Below are 18,460 nucleotides of genomic sequence, written 5' to 3' on the forward strand. Positions count from 1 at the left end.
TCTCCACGTTAGCATCGTTCATTTGACAAGAAGCGACCAGGAATGTGTCGTGTTTTTTTTGTAACTAACAGTTTGATAATTTTGTCAAGTGACTCGTTTAATTTCACGCCACAGTGCGCTTAGCATGATTTTTTGTAAGAGAAAGTGCTACCGCCAAGCATAGCAATGACAAGCTGGCTAACGTAGCCAGCTAGGCAAACATAACAACACCAGCTAACTTCCACGTAACAGCGGTACATCCGGTACGGTGAAACAGGTAAAAGTATGTTAACTTCACGCTAAAAACAAGCGTTTATAAGTCTGTGTATGACGTAGTACAACTTTGAATGACCGCAAATTGCGTTTGGTTTTGCATGGTTCACGACCCTCTCTATCCCTCTAACATTTGCCCTCCAGGTGCGGGAGGAAGCTTTGCCATGGGTGCGGAGAGTAGTGCGGTACGAGGCTGCATCCTGGAGGAGCAGCTCCTCACCATGCCCTCCGGACTCACCATGTACTCGGCGCTGCTACAGGACGGAAAGCCTGCCTCTGTTTTTGTTCACAAGCGGGGCAATGAGGACAAAGTCAACAAAGCTGCTAAGGTAATTTTAACTGAAGCCTCGTCCGGATGCAATATTACACCAGCTGTGGCTGCCCTACAGTTGTAGTATTAGTAGTAGTAGTAGTAGTAGTAGTAGTAGTAGTAGTAGTAGTAGTAGTAGTAGTAGTAACTGTCAGGACAACAACGTAACGTTGCTGTAGTGAAGCGTCATCACTCAGAAAAGTATACTATATACTATAACTCAGAAGTAAATGTTTTCAGGGTTCTAGCAGATCCTTAAAATGAAGGCTGTGGTCGGTATTAAAAATATCTTAAAAACTCAGAATAATTGGTAGCAAATGTTTCTCTAAAGTAATTAACAAATGCCTTTTTGCGTCAATGCAACAAAGATCAGCACGTCATGATTTGATATGGTCAATTTGCAACATTGGGTCTCATAGTGATTTGAGTGTCATAAGATATTTTTAAGATTTCTACTGGCGGAAGTCTGGATTTGATTTAAGTTGCTTGATTTAGTGGTTTTGGCTTTCTGGCTTCAAACTGTTTCCACACATTGATTTTAGATCAGCTGCATTGCATTAGCTTTTTACAGGAAATGAAAATAAAATACTTTCATTCCCTGCAGCACCTGAAGACCTTGAGGCACCCGTGTCTGCTGCGTTTCCTGTCATGCTCGGTGCAGGACGGAGGAATCCACCTGGTGACGGAGCGTGTGCAGCCTCTGGAGCTGCTGCTGGACAGCCTCTCCCCAGAGGAAGTCTGTGCAGGCATCTATGACCTCCTGCAGGCACTCGTCTTTATGCACGAGAGGGTGAGCAAAAATGAAGCACGGAGGAGTCATTCTGTTTTGCGAATGACCCCTGCACAATTATCATAATGCATCATAACAAAAAGTAACTATTGAGGTGCTGTTTCTGGTTTCACAGTAGTCATAGTCCATTCGGTGTGTTAAAAAGGCATATGTCCTAACCTGTCTTCTTTATCTACCAGGGCAAATCAAGCCACAACAACGTCTGCATTTCATCTGTATTTGTCAGCGATGATGGCCATTGGAAACTGGGAGGGATGGACACCGTCTGCAAGTTCTCTGAAGCAACGCCGGAGGTAAGAGATTATATAATAAAAATAATTGGTTTCCTTTAAAAAAATAAATGTAACTTATAAAACTATTTATGTTGCACGTTTAATGTGTCAAGTATGTCAGTGCTATATATATTTTTTTCTTCAACTCCTCAGTTTCTCAAGAGCATTGAGAATGTGAGAGAGGCCAGCTGCGTTCCCCCGGAGGAGAAGGTAAGCACATTGAAGGTCAGAAGGGAAATTTTGCCCCATTTTGTTAACAAGTTCTCATGAAACTTTTTTTTTCGTTGATAGATTGAGGGCTTCAAAATGCTTCCAGATAGAAATGCTCACTCTCGGGACTGTTACTCTTTTGGAATGATGGTGGAGACACTCATCTCTCTGCTGGATGGCTATGGTGAGCGGAGTAAATGGCTTTTTGACCTCAGCTTGAATGTAGCACAGGGTATACACACATGAATCTTCTCTTACACATGCTGGTCCGTGTCTTTCCTCTGTTGTTTTCCAGTGTCACAGGAGCTGTCTGACAGTCTGAAGAAGACCCTGCAGACAGACCTGCTGAACTCTGACCCGCTGTGTCGACCTCCACTCAGCTCTTTGCTGACTCATGACTTCTTCAGGTTTGTGGCGTTATGTTTGCTTTCGCTATTGTCAATACATACTTCAAATGTTTTTATTTTATACAACATTTTCTATCAATAGGAATGACTTCCTGGAAGTGAAGAACTTTCTGAAGAGCCTGACCATGAAGACGGAAGAAGAGAAGAATGAATTCTTTAAGTGAGAAAATGATGTGATGTAAATAGTGCATTGTGCTCATGCAGGACAGAGTAACATATACATTAACTATGTTGTCTCTTTCCCAAGCAGTCCACAATTTTAGACTTTTCTCAGAATAGTATTGTTTTTTTATATAATTGTGTTACACTGCAGGTATATGATAACCACTACTGGGAATTTGAAATAGATTTTCTTATTAATTCCTACGATTAAATTAAAATACTTTTGTCTGCACTTAATTATTCCAATGATCCTCTTACCATGCTCATTGTGTGTGTGTGTGTGTGTGTTTTTTTTTGCTGTATGTGTAGGTTTCTTCTAGACCGGGTCCAGAGCATCTCTGAAGAGCTGATAGCCACACGCCTTGTTCCCAAACTCCTCAACTCTCTCATTTTTGCGGAACCTATGGCTGTCAAAAGCTTCCTGCCTCATCTCTTAAAGCCAAAGACGGGTAAGATGGATCTGCTTCCACTAACACAACCTTCTCAAAGTGAACTGTAGCTGCAGGGCACAACTGTTTGAGTGACACTAAACGTGTTTGTTTGTCTTGCTCCTCTTCTTTCCTTCCCCTGTGTTGGGCAGATTCCAGCGGTGGTAGCGGTGGTGAAGAATGCCTGCTGTCTGCATCGCTTTACCGCAAACATGTGATTCCTCAACTTCTGAAGCTCTTCAAGGTCAACGAGGAACACATCCGAATCGTGTTGCTGACTCACCTCCATATCTACGCCGAGTTCTTCTCTCACGATGAACTCAAAAACCACATCTTACCTCAGGTGGAGTGTTGAAATAGCACCAGATTTTTTTGTTCAGTTTAAAGGAATTGTCTGACCGTTTGGAAAATATACTCCACTACTACACTTTTTGGGCTAGAAGATAAATGCCACACTCATGTCTGAGCATTGCTTATTAAGCTTATTGAGACTGGAGCAGCTCAGCTTTGTTTCAACTTATTGAAGTGCAAATTGAAATAACATTTGATGTCTGTTTCAAATGGGGGGGGGAGGGAGGGGCAGGGATATGTCATTCTTCAATTATTTTAGTTACTTGTTATTACATTGTTTTGTTGTTGCTGGCCGCAGGTTTTGCTCGGAATGAGAGACACCAGTGATTATCTGGTTGCCATGACGCTGCAGAGTCTGGCTGTGTTGGTGCCCTTGCTGGGGGCTCAAGTTGTGGTTGGTGGACAGAGAACCAAGGTCTTTAAACGCACCACTCCCAACTTCTCAAAGTCTACCGAGGTCACCCCTGAAAGTAAGCAACACTGACCTCATAATGACAAGGCGATAGGAGCGGCTGTATCTTTAAGGTTTTAAAACGCACACAACAGATCGATTCAATTATGTCAAGGGCAAACCAAGATACAATATACCAAGAATACAAATGCTTGCGGAAGTGATTGAAGACTGGAGTATTTTTGACTGTTGAGACTCCTCGGGGGATCCGAGTTTGTTTTGTGAAAACAGTTTAATTTTCAGTTAACCTGTACAACAAGGTACAAGGTAGGTCGAACTGATAAGGTTGTTTGACGAGAAAAGCGTTAACAGCGTTATTTTAGATATACGTAGGTATAATCTGTCTCCATTTCTGTGTCAGTCAAATTATAACCGGTTGGCCTCAAGGTTCAAGAAACTGGTTTGTCTGGTTGTATCTGTTGAAGCTGAAAAGACTGGATTTGGATGAGTGCAATGTCACTCTTGAATAATCAAACTGCTCTTAAACAGCCAAGCATTAAATACAAAATCCCAGTTTAAAACCGTAAAGGAGTGAGCACCATATTTAGTATTGGTGAAGGTGTAAACATTTGGTTGACTCTAATTTTTCTCCTTTCTACCTCTTTTCTTTAGCGTCACCTGTCCACATAGTCGGAGGCTCCCACCCACAGATGGCCCAGCCTTTGAAAGTCTTAAATTTGTTCCCGAGACCGCCTGGGACTGAAGGCCTGGTCCTGGGTCACATTGGTAGCTTAGTGGCTAGTAAGGAGACTCCCAGAAGACATCCTCTGCCACCAAAATCAGGTATAAACCCCCTCCACATGCCCCCAATACTTTGAATTCAGTTCAAGAATCTCGAAGCCTGAAGCTCAGTCTGTCTCTTTTTGACCTTTTTGTTTCAGATGTGACTAGACAGATGTCTCTACCTCTGAACGGCTTGGGTCAGGACAGTGAGTTGGCGGCGCCGCTGTCATACAGCTTGGAGCAAGCTGACGGACTGGAAGGCCCAGTGGAAGACTGGCCTGACTGGAGCGACCCTGAGGACAATGAGAAAAGAAACGGACAGTCCATCCAGATCCACATTCAGGCCTCAGACAGAGAAGATCCTGTGGACAACAGACTGCCACCCTCACACCCCAACATGGAAGAGGAGCCGTGGGACGACTTTGAGGACACTGAAGCTACCTCAGATCTCTCCCCCACGGTTCATTTACCAGTAATACTCACACCGCCAAGAGAGGGCTCTGCTACACCCATAAAACATGCTCCCGAGGCACCAAGGCTGGGTACCTTCCAGCCCCTCAAATTGACCCCGGCACTGAGACAATCCACCCAGAGCCACACCACTTCTTCTTCCTCGTGGGACAATGGCTGGGCTCAAGAAGACGTAGACTCAGAGATATCACACAAGTCGTTGAGCCCCAGGCCCAATGCTGCGGTGAGACAAAAGAACGGTGGGGTTGGAGGTCTCGGGGAGGAGTTCACCATTAAGGTGAAGAAAAAGGTGGAACAAGACCCAGAGCTGGATTTGTTTGCAGACATGGTCCCAGACATCAAGCTGTCTTCACCGGCTCTGCTGTCACTGGACCAGAGCAGTGTGAGCGGTGCTGGATTCTCCTCTTCACAAAACACAGACTCCATCGATACTGTAACACTCACTGCCAAGTTTGCAGCTGCCAACCAGACTGAGGTGAGAGTGTGCGTGTGAGTGAGTGTGTGTTATTGGTTTGTTGATGATGTATTGTTGGATCATGTTTCTAGGTTGGAAGTAGGGCCAATAATGTGCCAATGCTTTTTAGGCTTGCATAGCAATCTTAACAAATGGTACAACGATCATTCAAACCTGAGCTGTAGAAATGCATATGTTAACACATGAAAGACATAAAATTATTAAACATGTTTATCCTTAACCTTTTTTCCTTTGTGATATGATATGAAGCAACGTATACTTGCAACCCCCTTATAACAGAGCTCATGCTAAATAATTGTGAGCTCAAACAAATTGCAATATTTTTTTATACTTATATACTGTTTCTTTTGAATCGTTTTTTAGAAGCCTGAAAAGATTAAACTATATTAGTACACACAGGATTGGAAAACTAACATATTTTTGTGTTGTAGAATATAATAGTATAGTAAATATACTTACTATATGTAAAAATATACTACACTTTTTTCCGCAACCTACAATTTTGTAACAAGATTAGAAACAGTTAAGAAATATGGATAAAATAAATACGTTAGAAATATGACAAAGTATATAATCATATAATCTAGTACAGTATATAATCAATGTTTCATTCATTTCCTGTTTTTCTTTAAAAGACTGAAACAGATGGCTGGGGAGATGGAGATGAGCTGAACTGGGAGGACGAGAGCGCCTGGTGATGACATATGAGCCGTCTGCTTCGTCTTGAGCAAAGTACTTGACCGTTGAAAAACTTAAAAAATTCTCAAGATGCACCATTTCTGGAAGCCCTACTTTACAGACAGCCAGTAAAAGCTCTACTTTACAGACAGCCAGTAAAAGCTGAACGTTCTCTCATTTAACGGCATGGATGCAGTTAGAATGATAATGATGGGCTGAGATCCTATTCTGTTGGTCCTCAGATTTTTAACTTGACGGATGGAGGCATATCAGCTGGGTTCTGCTGGACCTGGACAAATGAAACTGTTTTTTTTTTTTTTTTTGCAAACAGTCACCTTGAGAAAGATAAGGATCTTAATCTGAGGTGAACTTCATTTTGTTTTAATCTGCTTCTGAATTAGTTTTTGTTTTATATGTGCCAACTTCACTACTGGCATTGAGATCAAGATATACTTTTTGGGGGAGACACAACTTGTGTCAGGTTTGATTTACGGAAGGCTTGCACTTTGAATGAATGTGAAATAGATATTAAATAATTTATTAGTAGCTTTTTGGTTGCCGGTGAAAGTAAAGATTTTACTCTATCAAATGTGACCCTGTTCTGTTTCAGAAGAAATGTGTCCAAAGTTATCCTAATTGCTTAGGACTACTGAGAGCAAGTACTACTCACTATGGCTTTCATGAAATTCAATTAGGTGCACGATACAGGCATTTCTTAAGCGCCTTAATAAAAACAAATGCACAATGTTTTGTATTCAAACAGGTTTATTAACAAAATAAATCAACAGACAGGTTTTAAAAAATGTGAGGTTAACCTTTCAGCAGCAGCAAATGGTAAATGTAAAGACTTTAACATGCCCAGACCAAGTTTTCTATAAATTAAGGTTATCATTTTGGTTGAGAAAACAATGAAGAGCTAGGTTGTGTGTCTGGCTGTACTGATGTGGGTGATCAGGGTCTGCAGTTCCTTTAATCTGGATTCCAGCCAGTGTGGAGGTGGTGCAGTGGTGTTGGCTGTATCCTCAGTGAGGGCCTGAAGGGCTTTCAGAGCACTCTCAGCTGTCTGGATGTAGCGGTTGTACTCCTCCTCTGTGCTGGTCTCTTGCCGAGCTCTCTTTGGGCATGGCTGAGCGGCAGGGATAATTACAGGGAAACATAACTTAAAAATCTTTTCATGAATCAAATTTTTTCAAAAGAACAGGCAGAAGTCTTGCTTGTACACATTTAAAGTGTTGCCTTGCCGAGCATGACATAATCTAATAGTTTTAACTGGAAAGTATTTTGATGAATAAATATATACTATTTTACAGTTCTCGTGTTATTGCTAAGGGAAGTTTGGACTGAGCTACTAGAAATATTAAATATTAGGATTGCATCAATTGATATTTATAAAACATACATACATCTGCTCATTGGAATCTACCAGTGGGGTGTGCACCATCTAGTGTACATGAGTTATGTGTATAATACTGGGAGGTAGTGAGGTAGGCTCAAAGTGTCTCAGGCAGTGTGGATGTAAACCAACTCTGCATGAGCATGGATATTCATGAAGCCAATTAACTTGAACTTAATGCCACCACTAACCTCTGGATCTGCAACTGCTTCAACAACCTCTTTGTCGTTCTCCAGCTTCTCATTGTGTCGCTCAATAACTGCCGTCTCCAGTTTAAGCCTTTGTAACCGTGCCTCCACGTCTTGCTGTGCATTCACAGTCTACAACAAAACATACTTGTTTACATGATCCATCCGTTTTATACAAGGTTGACCTTCATCAGAATATGTTGGCATCCCTTACCTTGCTAAGATAGTTCACCACCTTGGTCTTGGTATCTTCTTCACACAAACTCTGGGAAATGACCTCTTCATGGTTTGTGATCTTAAATAACCAGGGCGACACATTAAGGTAACGACAAGGCATGAACTATTGGTATATTTGAAACATGAGTGACACCTACAGTAATGAGCCCTCCCCCATACCTCTGCAAAGTGAGAAAAGGCCTCCAGGGTGTGCTGATGTAGCAGCCACGATTTGTTGTCAGCCAACAGGAATCCAAACAGGCCGCTCAGCCTCGGCAGAATTTGGTTCTAAGTGGAAGTGTGAAAGAGACAATATGAGCGGATATTTACATTATAGAATTCAAATCTCTTATCTCCGGTTTCAACCAATGATTAAAACAAATAATTTATTTAATAAATAGGTCAACTATAACCAATGCAAATAGCAACCTTGGCAACACTAAACTATTAACTCCATTAATACATGAAGAGACTAAACAGGTAAACAAACTATTGGTATTGTTGTTTTCAAAAAAGGGTTCAAGAGGTTAATTAATTTGCTGACCTTTGAACTCACTTCTAGGTATTGCAGGGTCAAAAATGTCAAGAGCCACTCACAGTTGATTACAGTTTTTTAGCAAATGTTTACGTGATGCAGAATTTTTCTCACTGTCAACTTTACACACTGGCCAAATAAGACACAGCACTTAGTGATACACGTCTCCCTTCTATGTCAAAGTGAAACTGTAATGTTAAAAAACCAAACAGTAGTATATAAAAGGATTTTTTTTTTTTCAATTTCAGGTTTTTGCAAAAAACAAAAACAAAGAAGACTTGATTTACAGTACAGTAATCAATTCAATGTTTTACTGTAAAGTCTCTTTTAAATTACCTGGCTGTTAGGAGGGACAAAGATCTTCCCCAGGGAGCAGAGGAACTCCAGTGATGCCAGAAGCACCTGATCTGCACACTTTTGAGACATCAGGGTATCCACACACAACAGAGCCTGGGACACATACACAAACACACACAACAGTCAGAAGAAGAATTCTACATCTGCTTTATATCAACTGTGGAAATGAACAGCATACCTGAAGAATGACTTGATGTTCGAGGCTTTTCACTAAAATGGCCGACATTGACAGGAGCAGCTGCAGAGTTAACTGGAGAACTGCGTGGGTCTGCACCTGAAGAACGAGAGGTTACAGAGATTGTCATGCCTTAACATAGCATTGGTGCGTGCGTCTGTGTGTGCAATGCGTCTGTCTGTGTGTGCAATGCGTCTGTCTGTGTGTTAGGACCTCACCTGATCTGGACTCATTCGTAACCAGAGCTGTGTGATTATCCTCATTGCAGACAACACACATTGTTCCTCTGGAGATGACTGGCACTGGACCACCGCTAGGAGGGATAACAGGACCACATTCTGGGCACAGGAGGAAATATTACATTTGACCTTATTTTCCATTGCAAATGTTCCTACCCCTGCTTCCTTGAATTGTTGTCCTGGCTGGATATAATCATTCTGGCAAGAATCGGACTTGATAGCAGCTGAAAAACATGACAAATATACTGCAAATCCCTTAAACAGGAGATTGTTTTTTTTTTACAATTACTAAAGGTGGATGAAAGGACAGATGACTAGTGTACGATGGACCCATTTTCCCATTATAATCATTAAAACAACCTGATGATTAACTGCAAAAAGTATCAATACTTAAAAAGGTTTTTAGAAATACTAAAAACATTAGAAAGTAGCCTTGCCCCCAATACTATTTGCGGACATTTTGGCTCTCACTTCAACGTGACCAACAAAGGAGAGAGGTCACTAATAACAATCTTATCTTAAATCATTTGTTTTCAACCATGGGAACAAGGTTATCTAACTCTTGATATGCCGTTGTTGTTATTTTTCATCTATCTATCCAAGTGCTCAAGGACAGAATCTAAGCAGCAGCCTTGCCCTCGATTATTGGTGTGCCCATTTTCTCAATATCTATAACAATCGTTCTCGAGAATCAGACAGATGGCTGCACCACCGCCGCTACAACTGTCCTCACCACTTTGTCCACCTCTCCTAGTCTGTAGCCTCCATTCTGCCAGTCGCTCAGAGCTTTTTGAGCGAGGTCAATGATGCCTGACTCTACATGGTGACGGGCATCAAGTGACAGAGCTCTGAGGAGGACGTGTTGCCACACTGGAAGGTTTTCCACCTCAGAGGGTGGGAATCGCACCACCAGCTCCATCTGGAAAACACAAACACTTTGGATTAATGAAGGAAAAAAAAACTGCTCATATCAAGGTTATGAGCTCATACATTTCAATGTGTTATTGTTTATTATCATATGGACACACAATCAACAAGCATTATCCAAAACAAGAAACTATGGCTCCAGTCTGGTAGTTTTCTTGGGGTTGGTTCAAATGATTGACTAATAAAAAAAATTAGAGACAAACCCGAATAAAGGATGGGGGAAACAAACAAGTGTAGCCAATTTCATGCTCGGTAAAGAGTCTCAGAATGATTAGCATAAAAAGCATCAAGTACTATGGCTTTGCAGTTACCAAATCTCAACCCAACTCAACACCTTTGGGCAATTTTGGACCAATTTGTGAGACAGCACTCTCCACCCCCATCTTCAAAACATGAAATGAGCGAAGCTTTCTAAGAATGGTGTTTATCAAGCAAGTAAAAAAAAAAGACTCTACACCAAGGACCACTGAGACTGCTCTGGCGGCTCAGCCTCTTTAGTTCATTTTGAATTTCACCAATACATAAATTAAATGTACGTTTCTTTTAAATAAATCCCTTTTAGTGCATAAAAAATATAATTTATAGCCAAATCTCTCTAAATGTTAAAGGCCACGACAAGAAAAAACTACATATTGAGAAACAATGCAATCCATTTCTAAATCTCTTATTTGCCATAATCGGCAACAAACTTTTGTGGCAATAGACGGTTCACAGAATAATATTCAAAGACACCCTTTTGTTCAGTTCTATGACTTCTGGATGTATATCGAAACCAAAAGTACCTACACAACTTTCATTGTGTAGGTACTTTTCCTCCATCCTTTCATCTTATTTGGCCACACATTATTTCTTCACAAATAGTTACTGAACTGTCAAATATGTAACTCTGGATACTGTTTTAGTGAATTTCAATACAAGAGCTGTCAGTTACATGAGATGATGATGATGATACTCTACAGTTGTTTTGTGGATTCATTGAACCTTTTAATTTCAGTTCTGAGGATCTCTAACCTGGTGGTTCGGTGTCATGAGGAAAACCATGCGTTTGAGCAGCAGGCCCAGGTGGAAGGACTGGTAACACTCAGTGGTGCCAGCTTTCACCTGGAGGAGAAGCAGAGAGAGTGTCAGTGTGAAAGCTCATGAGGAGCCAAATCACCAGGACATCAGGGCAGAGGAAAGTTGGACAGTCGATGGTAGGGGGGACAGATATGAAAATGAGTGGGATCCAGTCCGCTCTAATGAGGATATGACGTAACACATTATGAAACTGTGACCCACAAGGCATCACAACACCAATTGTCACCTCCGTTGGGGGTGCCACAGAAAACGGGGAGGAACCCATACTGATCCCTAACCCTACAGAGAGAGATTAAGGGGATTTAGAGTTATTTTAGGGTGTTCTAACATGGAGAAAACACAAATGACCTTGTGGGTGACTACAGAAGAGAGGCAAGTGTTGGGATGAGGTACTGCAAAAATTTAACAAGTCTATGTAAAAGGTCTATTGGGCATCGTTATAATAATAATAATATCTGAGAATGGGTTGTACAGTACCATTTGCTGAGATATCTCTTGCTTTCCAATCAAAGTTCCTAAAATATATTTCCTTTACTTTATTTTCGCTCTTGTCGTTTTCTACCCACCAGCTGAGCAATCAGAAGGACATGATGTAGACAAAGTTCTGCTGCCCCATACCTGTAAGCAGAGAAGACACAATCACCAGTGGATTCAATATAAACTACAGAGAGACATTAGACTTTAGTGAAACAGTATCTGTAATAAATCCAAAGGTGCCTTAAGCCCCGATCAGACCAAAGATTTGCAAGAACGACTTGCAACAAGACGGTTTTAGAACGTCGCGGGGGAGAAGTCGCAGCAGTCTGAACTGCTTGTTGCAGCGCGTTGCAAGCCGTTTCAAGCAGTCGCCAAAGATTTAACATGTCAAATTGCCAGGTCCAGTTTTAGAATGTCCAGGCCAGCTCGTTGCGAGCAGTTGCGTCTCGTTGCGAGACAAATTTTTGGTCTGAACTTAGCTTTAAACATTGGGCTTGTGATATACTGTAGAATGCGACAGAGAATGCCACATAGTATGCCGCGTAAAAATAAACTGTTTATGTAAACTCTCTCACCGTGCTGTAAAGCACCACACATCTGTTGCCAGTAGGGCTGTCTGACTGTCAGCCTGCAGTACAGCCTCCACCAAACAACACTCCTGAAAAATAGAGATAAAGGAGAGGGGAAGTCTGAGAAGGGAGTCTGCACCAATAAAATGGGAGGCAGAATAAGCCAGGAATCAGGACCTTTCAAAGAAACAAAGAAAACGAAAGTAAAAATTTGACTTGCACTAAATGAGGGGAAATCCTTCACCCAAACACACCCAGCATTTGATTAGATATCCAAAGTAAACCCAGAATGCGATTCCATTCCAAAATAAACAGTTGCTAAAAGCTGGGGCCTATTGCATAAAAGTGGAATAAAGACATCCAGGATGATTGATAAAGCCAGCCTTGACAACGTCTAGCCTGGGCACTTTGGATTAGTCAATTGCATAAACGCCAATCCAGGATGTAAAGGGGCTGCTTTGTCAAGCCAGGTGTAAGTAATTCTGTTAAGTGCCAGCCCACAGCTTTCAGAAGTAGACCCAAAGATCGAACACAGATTTACTGATGGAAAAATGGAAAAGATGGCCCATTTTCCCACAATGCCTTGCTAGTTTAAACCGTAAGTGAGGGGGCAGTTCATTTCATACAGGAGATGTATTCTCTGCCAACTGTTCTTGATGTCCCTGCATTGTTTTATGATAAAATAGTTGACAGTGAGCAGTCTGCAGGTGCATCTAAAAAATTGAATATCATGGAATGTCCATTCAAAAAGTGAAACTTTCATAGATTCATTACACAAAGTGAAATATGTCAGGCCTTTTTTTTGGATGATTGATTGATCATGGAATAAAAAATCCAGTATCTCAAAATATTAGAATGTTACATACAACCAATCAGAAAAAGGATTTATAATACAGAAATGTCGACCTTCTGAAAAGTATGTTTATTCTAGATTAATTTCACTCCATGTGTAATGAATTTCTAGAATATATTTAAGTTTCACTTTTTGAATTCAATTACAGAAAAAAGGAATTTTTCATTGATATTGAATTTTGTTTTAGATGCACCTCGATATAGTGATAAGTACAAAGTGAATTTATTTGACCCACACTTGCAATATCATCTGCCATCGATAATCAATTGTATAAATATAGCCTGCAATATTGAACACCAATTATTATAATCTATATCATTGCATCTTAATCTAATTATAATTAAGTTAATTATAAATGGTTCAGGTTAAATAAATAAAAAAGAAGAACTATTTAACTAAATGACAATGCAGTCTTTTATGTGGTACCTTAAAACAGGCTAATGAATTTAAAGCAATACACAGAAGATCATGGAATAACTGTTAAACACCTTGATTTCAGATCGGAGTGACAGCTGACTGAGCCAATCAGGCAACAGAATAAGTTTATCCTTTACGTTTAGCCTGGTCGGGACCAGGCTAAACGTAAAGGATAAATCTCCATGGTAACTTCTGTCCCTCCGCTTTTATGCAACCGGATCATGGCTAACGCAAGCCAGGATAACCGAAATATCCTAGGTTAATCCCTTATCCTAGTTTTATGCAATAGGCCCCTGGTCTCCATCTACTTCGGATGTGCACGTGTACACGTGTTACTGGATAGATAACCATAAACGGTTAGGAAAAATCCATAAATGAAAACTATTTTTTTTCTGTTTTGTTATCAAAAAAAGTTTTGAATTTTCAATGTCTTTGAGACACGCATTCAGTAATTTAATTCATCAAAAATAACAAAACTATTTATAGAGATTTACTTACACTAACTACGCCCGTAGTTACTGTAGGTGCAATAAAACCTTCGCAAGTTAAAACCCAAAACTTTATCAGTACACCTGTTCAACCTGTATAAATGTGAACATGTAGAAAGCGATATTTTAATCTGATATGTCTAGAGTAGAAATGAACCCAGAAATTCAGCACGCTAGCTCAGCAGTCAACTGCTAAGTGTTACAAACAAGCTAAGCTGTCTGTTTGTATGTCATCTTCGCCTGAATATACAGTATCTCTAATCAATTCTTTAATTTATTTAAAAACATGTTGGAGGGGACCGGGAAAAAAACAGTTATTGCTAGTAAAGGAACTCAGAAAGTGATAGTCAAATTCATGGCAAGTAATGGCAAGTAACTCTTTGTTACTCTTGACTGAGACTCAATACAATTGAATTGCAAACACATTCTGGCAAGTTCCATCGTAACCCTGCTGTGAGGTTGGCCCCTATTGTTCTCAAGCACTGCAACCGCAACTGGGACAAATCCTGTTTGTGTTAAGCAAGTTATCTTGATTATTTGCAAGACAGCTTGCCAATCGGGTTCCTCTGGCCAATGTAATGAGCAAAAACTAGGTCAAATACCATGTATGCTTTTGACACAGTGTATGTGATATGAGTGTGTACCTTACCAGTACAGGGAAGTAGACTGGGGGAAGCGCAGCTACACTGGCACAGAGTTGTACACAGATGTGGTGGTGCAGAGTGACCTGGACCTGGGCCTGACCCTTCATCATCACCCCTGGCAACAGCACCGGTACCTGGCGCTCTGTATAGCAACGCCTGAAACTAGAGAACAAGGCCTGGTGGAGAGGAAGCCTGGAAACAGAGGGCATGAAAAAAAAACTGAATACTTTTTGATATACTTATGGATACGATTTACAAAATTAAATACATAGCTGAATAGTGTATCTGATTTTTCAATCATCTATAGTTAACTGCTGGTCCCAGCATACACAAAGCCCCAAAAGTTTATACAAAATACATGTTGTTGATGACAACAAACCCTATATTTATCACCTGGGTGTCTCTTCTGAGAAGTGGCTGCCAGTGTACCAAAGCTGCAGCACCTCCTCTGGTTGGGAGTTGAGCTGCGCCAAGACGCTAACCAGCAACAGACACTGAGGAAGCTCATGTTCAGGACTTAACCCTGCAGACAACAAGACAGGTTTTTTTTATGATTGTATGTTGCATATTTTGTTGGACAAGTGTCAAGAGGACAATATTGGAGAGTCAGCAAGCTGTGCCCAACTGCATAGTGTACTATGCATTATATTAGTGATGCAATATACTGAACTGGTATGAGCGCAGATGCTGATCCTATTTCCACGATCGGATGTATTCCTACATCCGCATGAGTTTTGAGAAGTAGTTTTATTTGATGATTAGAATTACACTTGACTGCCAATTTAAATCACTGATAAAATACTGCAAAGTATCACTACATATTATATTACCTGGGTAAAGGAGCACACAAAGGACAAGCTTTAAACTCACGCATTTCCTTTTGGAGCACAACTTCAGCGAAAGGCCTTAAGGGCAACAGCTGGAGCAGGAGGATGTCTGTGGGAACCAGAGCCGCTGCATTCAGCTCCTCAGACAGAGCGGAGGGAAGCGATGGAGCGCACAAGCTGGGGGGAAACTTACTGAAAGACATCGGGCACATCATAATGTATTCAACTGCACCACTCAATAATTGTCAACTCAAAAGGATAATTTGCCATTTAAGCCTGCTTCTTAAAACCACAGCCAAACCCCACACACCTGATGATCTGGAGGTAGAGTTGGTGATAGGAACTGCAATACTTTGTCAGCAAAAACTTAAATTCCTGTTTGGATAGGAAGGATGGGACATTAATTCAGCTGCCTTGTATTCTGAAGTAGAGAATTAATGATTCACCATAGATATGACATGTTTTTTTATAGGAGGGTTGCACAGAAGTTCCACACTTTTGTACCTTTATGTAATGAACCAAAGTGTTGGCAAAAAATCGGCACATCTTCGCAGATTTCTGGAAGAGCTTGTATTCTGTGCTTTGTGGCGCCTCCTTTTAAAAAGGACAAGAGAGCATCAACAAAAAATATGACAAGTATGTAGACGATGTCTGTATGATAATTCTGAGAAAAAGGGGTAGAACAAAGTGAAAAAAAATCCTTATTTGTCCTATAAATAGGATACGGTGAATTCTGACTATCAAATATCCACCACAGTGGTGGCTCAAGTTGGTATCTGGACAAAAACAGATTAGAAGAGAGTACTGGAATTAGGCTACCAATTTTAAATGCATTATACTGAACTTAAACAAAATAACTGCTAAAATCGTAGGATTATCGCTTTAGAATACATTCATACATGCATAGCATAAAGCTGTAAAAGGCTGCTGAAAAAGCTGTTAATAAAATTTGCATGATCTTTTTTGTATCAATCATAGCTTTCCTACCTGTAGACCAGCATCTCTAATCTGTTCTGCCATCTCCACACAGTTGTGGAAAGAGGCCAACAGGTTGTCACACAGGCTGTTGCTGATGTCACCGTGATGTAGATGTTCCTCCACCAATGACTGGTACTTCAGACTCTGTCTGGACAAAGTAATGGCCGCTTAAAGTTAGTCACTCATTCACCAAACTAAAAGCATAATGAATCAAGATCTTATTGCAAAGCGATTGCAGACAATAGGACATAAATGTAAACATGTGTGTCAGGTTGCTTTACTGACCTGATGAGGAATTTCCATGTGTTTGCATGCAGTGCTATGTCGAGGTTGGAGATGATAGAGCAGATATCCAGCAGGCTATGGATCACTGAGGAAGATGAAAAAGAAATTAATAACAAAAGTGGGTGGCAGTGAAAAACAGAGAGAGATTCACACACAGAAAATCAAAAAACAAACACACACCTGTTACAATATCAGAGACCTCCTCTTCTGAGGCACTGTTGTCAATGGAGACCCCGTCCAGCAGCTCCAGCAGACCCTTCTGGAGGGAGTAGGCCTCCTTGAAGAGTCCCTGCAGCAGGTCAGCCACCAGGGATAGACGGCCACAGTAAACCACCTCACTCTCCTGAGGACAACATGCAGAGTGCACTTTTTACTTCTTTGTTTTCCCTGCACCTCGTCTTTAAAGTTGATCATCACAACACTTTACAGTGAGGTCCCACAGTGAACTGTTTAAACCTCAGATAATACTCATAATAATGAGCCGTATCTGACATATCTTAAGAAATATCTGAATATGCTATTTATGTTCTTTTAGTCCAACAACTCATGTAATTAATCAAAAAAATGCAACCCATTTTACTGGGTGGAGGTGTCTTGTTGTCAAAATCACTTTTTGTAAAAAACATGTCACACATCTCCTCTATATGGAATGAATTCCCACAGTCAGTGGTGAACTTAACTGACCAACCTTGCAGTGCTGGAACGTTTCCCTCAGGACTTTGAGGATACAAGTAGGTAACGAGCGGATAGCATCAAGGTCAGGCGCTTCCTCAAATGTGCCAATGTGACGCACGCAAGTGGAGAGTGCATCAATTATCTGCATCATTGCCTAAAATAAACAGCGGGATCTTGGTTATAGTGGGTGAGGAGAGACGTGAGAACAATGTCCATAAAAACATATAATACTTACAACAAACTTTCAAGGTACTTATTATATTATTTTGAAATATACAGCATTACTTTATACCAACGTCATCAGTATATCTAAAAATAGTACCTGCAGAATGTTCCTTAGTAAGGCACATAGTTCAGTGTTTTGACTGGAAAGTCCTCCAACTTGGTCCAAGATTTCTCTCATCATGCTGTCAAACATCGTCCCCACCTGCAGACATTTGTGCCAGATAAGGACAGAGAGAGAGACACACACAGGGCCAAGAGAACAAAAAACACTTATAGATGAGATCTTTATGTTTGCTTTTCTTTTCTTTTCTTTTGTTTGCGTCTGTTTCCTTGTTGTCCTACTGTGAAATGTGATCACCATTTACAGGAAGTGAATGTTATCATTTGAATTTGATACAGTTGTTGGTGTCTTATAATCCCGAAGGGGATGGGTCCTTGTTTGGACATGACACAATAATAAAAATGTATTAATTAATTCATTCATTCATTCATTCATTCACACAGATACAGACACAGACACACACACAATATATAACAATACTTTTATTCTAAGGGAAAGTGTAAACTGACCAGTTATTCAGAAGACAACGTTCGTTCTATCAAAAAAATGATTTGATCACCAGAAAACAAATCCTTTACAAGACAAATACAAAGACATCAAACCTAAGATATTTACATTAGCTCTAATAATAACTAATATAAATGCTGTTAATTTAGGATCTTTAAATCACCTATAGTTTAGATATGTTAGTACATTTAAGGACTTAACTCAGGACCTAAAGCCACCCTGTTCTATGTAGTGAAGTTATTCATCTCAGGCGCTAAAGACAATATGCATTCATCATGTTGTTTACCTTTGGTAAGATCTTGGAGAAGCATTCATCCTCCAACTCCGACAAGCCAATATGAGGGAGGAACATATCTGTAATTATCTT

General features: G+C 40.5%; 2 protein-coding genes across 3 annotated transcripts; one reads left to right on the forward strand and one right to left on the reverse strand.

Moving 5' to 3' along the window:
- scyl3 (SCY1-like, kinase-like 3) lies at positions 1-6,783 on the forward strand. Of its 2 annotated transcripts, none has more exons than XM_080033013.1 (14): positions 1-262; positions 397-581; positions 1,167-1,352; positions 1,532-1,645; positions 1,778-1,834; positions 1,916-2,018; positions 2,130-2,241; positions 2,324-2,401; positions 2,713-2,852; positions 2,984-3,174; positions 3,481-3,652; positions 4,246-4,416; positions 4,515-5,302; positions 5,938-6,783. In XM_080033013.1, the coding sequence occupies exons 2-14, from the start codon at positions 417-419 to the stop codon at positions 5,998-6,000; spliced, it is 2,340 nt and encodes a 779-aa protein (XP_079889139.1). In that variant the 5' UTR covers positions 1-262; positions 397-416; the 3' UTR covers positions 6,001-6,783. The 2 variants fall into 2 exon arrangements, with proteins under 2 accessions (XP_079889139.1, XP_079889138.1); XM_080033012.1 differs by having other exon boundaries at positions 1-256.
- Positions 6,784-6,863: 80 nt separating this feature from the next.
- firrm (fignl1 interacting regulator of recombination and mitosis) lies at positions 6,864-18,460 on the reverse strand. The gene is made up of 22 exons (XM_080033016.1): positions 18,380-18,460; positions 17,623-17,727; positions 17,314-17,454; positions 16,806-16,968; positions 16,626-16,710; positions 16,350-16,488; positions 15,867-15,956; positions 15,673-15,737; positions 15,406-15,554; positions 14,929-15,058; positions 14,541-14,727; positions 12,140-12,222; positions 11,654-11,705; positions 11,022-11,111; positions 9,817-10,002; positions 9,063-9,182; positions 8,848-8,943; positions 8,649-8,762; positions 7,958-8,065; positions 7,776-7,856; positions 7,565-7,693; positions 6,864-7,106 (listed from the first exon to the last, which is right to left on the reverse strand). The coding sequence occupies exons 1-22, from the start codon at positions 18,443-18,445 to the stop codon at positions 6,897-6,899; spliced, it is 2,589 nt and encodes an 862-aa protein (XP_079889142.1). The 5' UTR covers positions 18,446-18,460; the 3' UTR covers positions 6,864-6,896.

The sequence above is a fragment of the Ammodytes marinus genome (assembly GCF_949987685.1).
Source record: "Ammodytes marinus genome assembly, chromosome: 8".
Taxonomy (NCBI): domain Eukaryota; kingdom Metazoa; phylum Chordata; class Actinopteri; order Uranoscopiformes; family Ammodytidae; genus Ammodytes; species Ammodytes marinus.

What these genes read in the sequence shown, in the direction of transcription:
- scyl3 (XM_080033013.1), top strand. Translation starts at nt 417, where the DNA reads ATGGGTGCGGAGAGTAGTGCGGTACGAGGCTGCATCCTGGAGGAGCAG. An exon ending in GCGTTCCCCCGGAGGAGAAG is followed by an intron (nt 1,835 to 1,915) that starts GTAAGCACATTG and finishes TTTCGTTGATAG; the next exon opens with ATTGAGGGCTTCAAAATGCT. An exon ending in CAGCTGCCAACCAGACTGAG is followed by an intron (nt 5,303 to 5,937) that starts GTGAGAGTGTGC and finishes TTTCTTTAAAAG; the next exon opens with ACTGAAACAGATGGCTGGGG.
- firrm (XM_080033016.1), bottom strand. Translation starts at nt 18,445, where the DNA reads ATGTTCCTCCCTCATATTGGCTTGTCGGAGTTGGAGGATGAATGCTTC. An exon ending in GGTCTCTGATATTGTAACAG is followed by an intron (nt 16,711 to 16,805) that starts GTGTGTGTTTGT and finishes CATCTTCCTCAG; the next exon opens with TGATCCATAGCCTGCTGGAT. An exon ending in CCTTTTCTCACTTTGCAGAG is followed by an intron (nt 7,857 to 7,957) that starts GTATGGGGGAGG and finishes TGGTTATTTAAG; the next exon opens with ATCACAAACCATGAAGAGGT.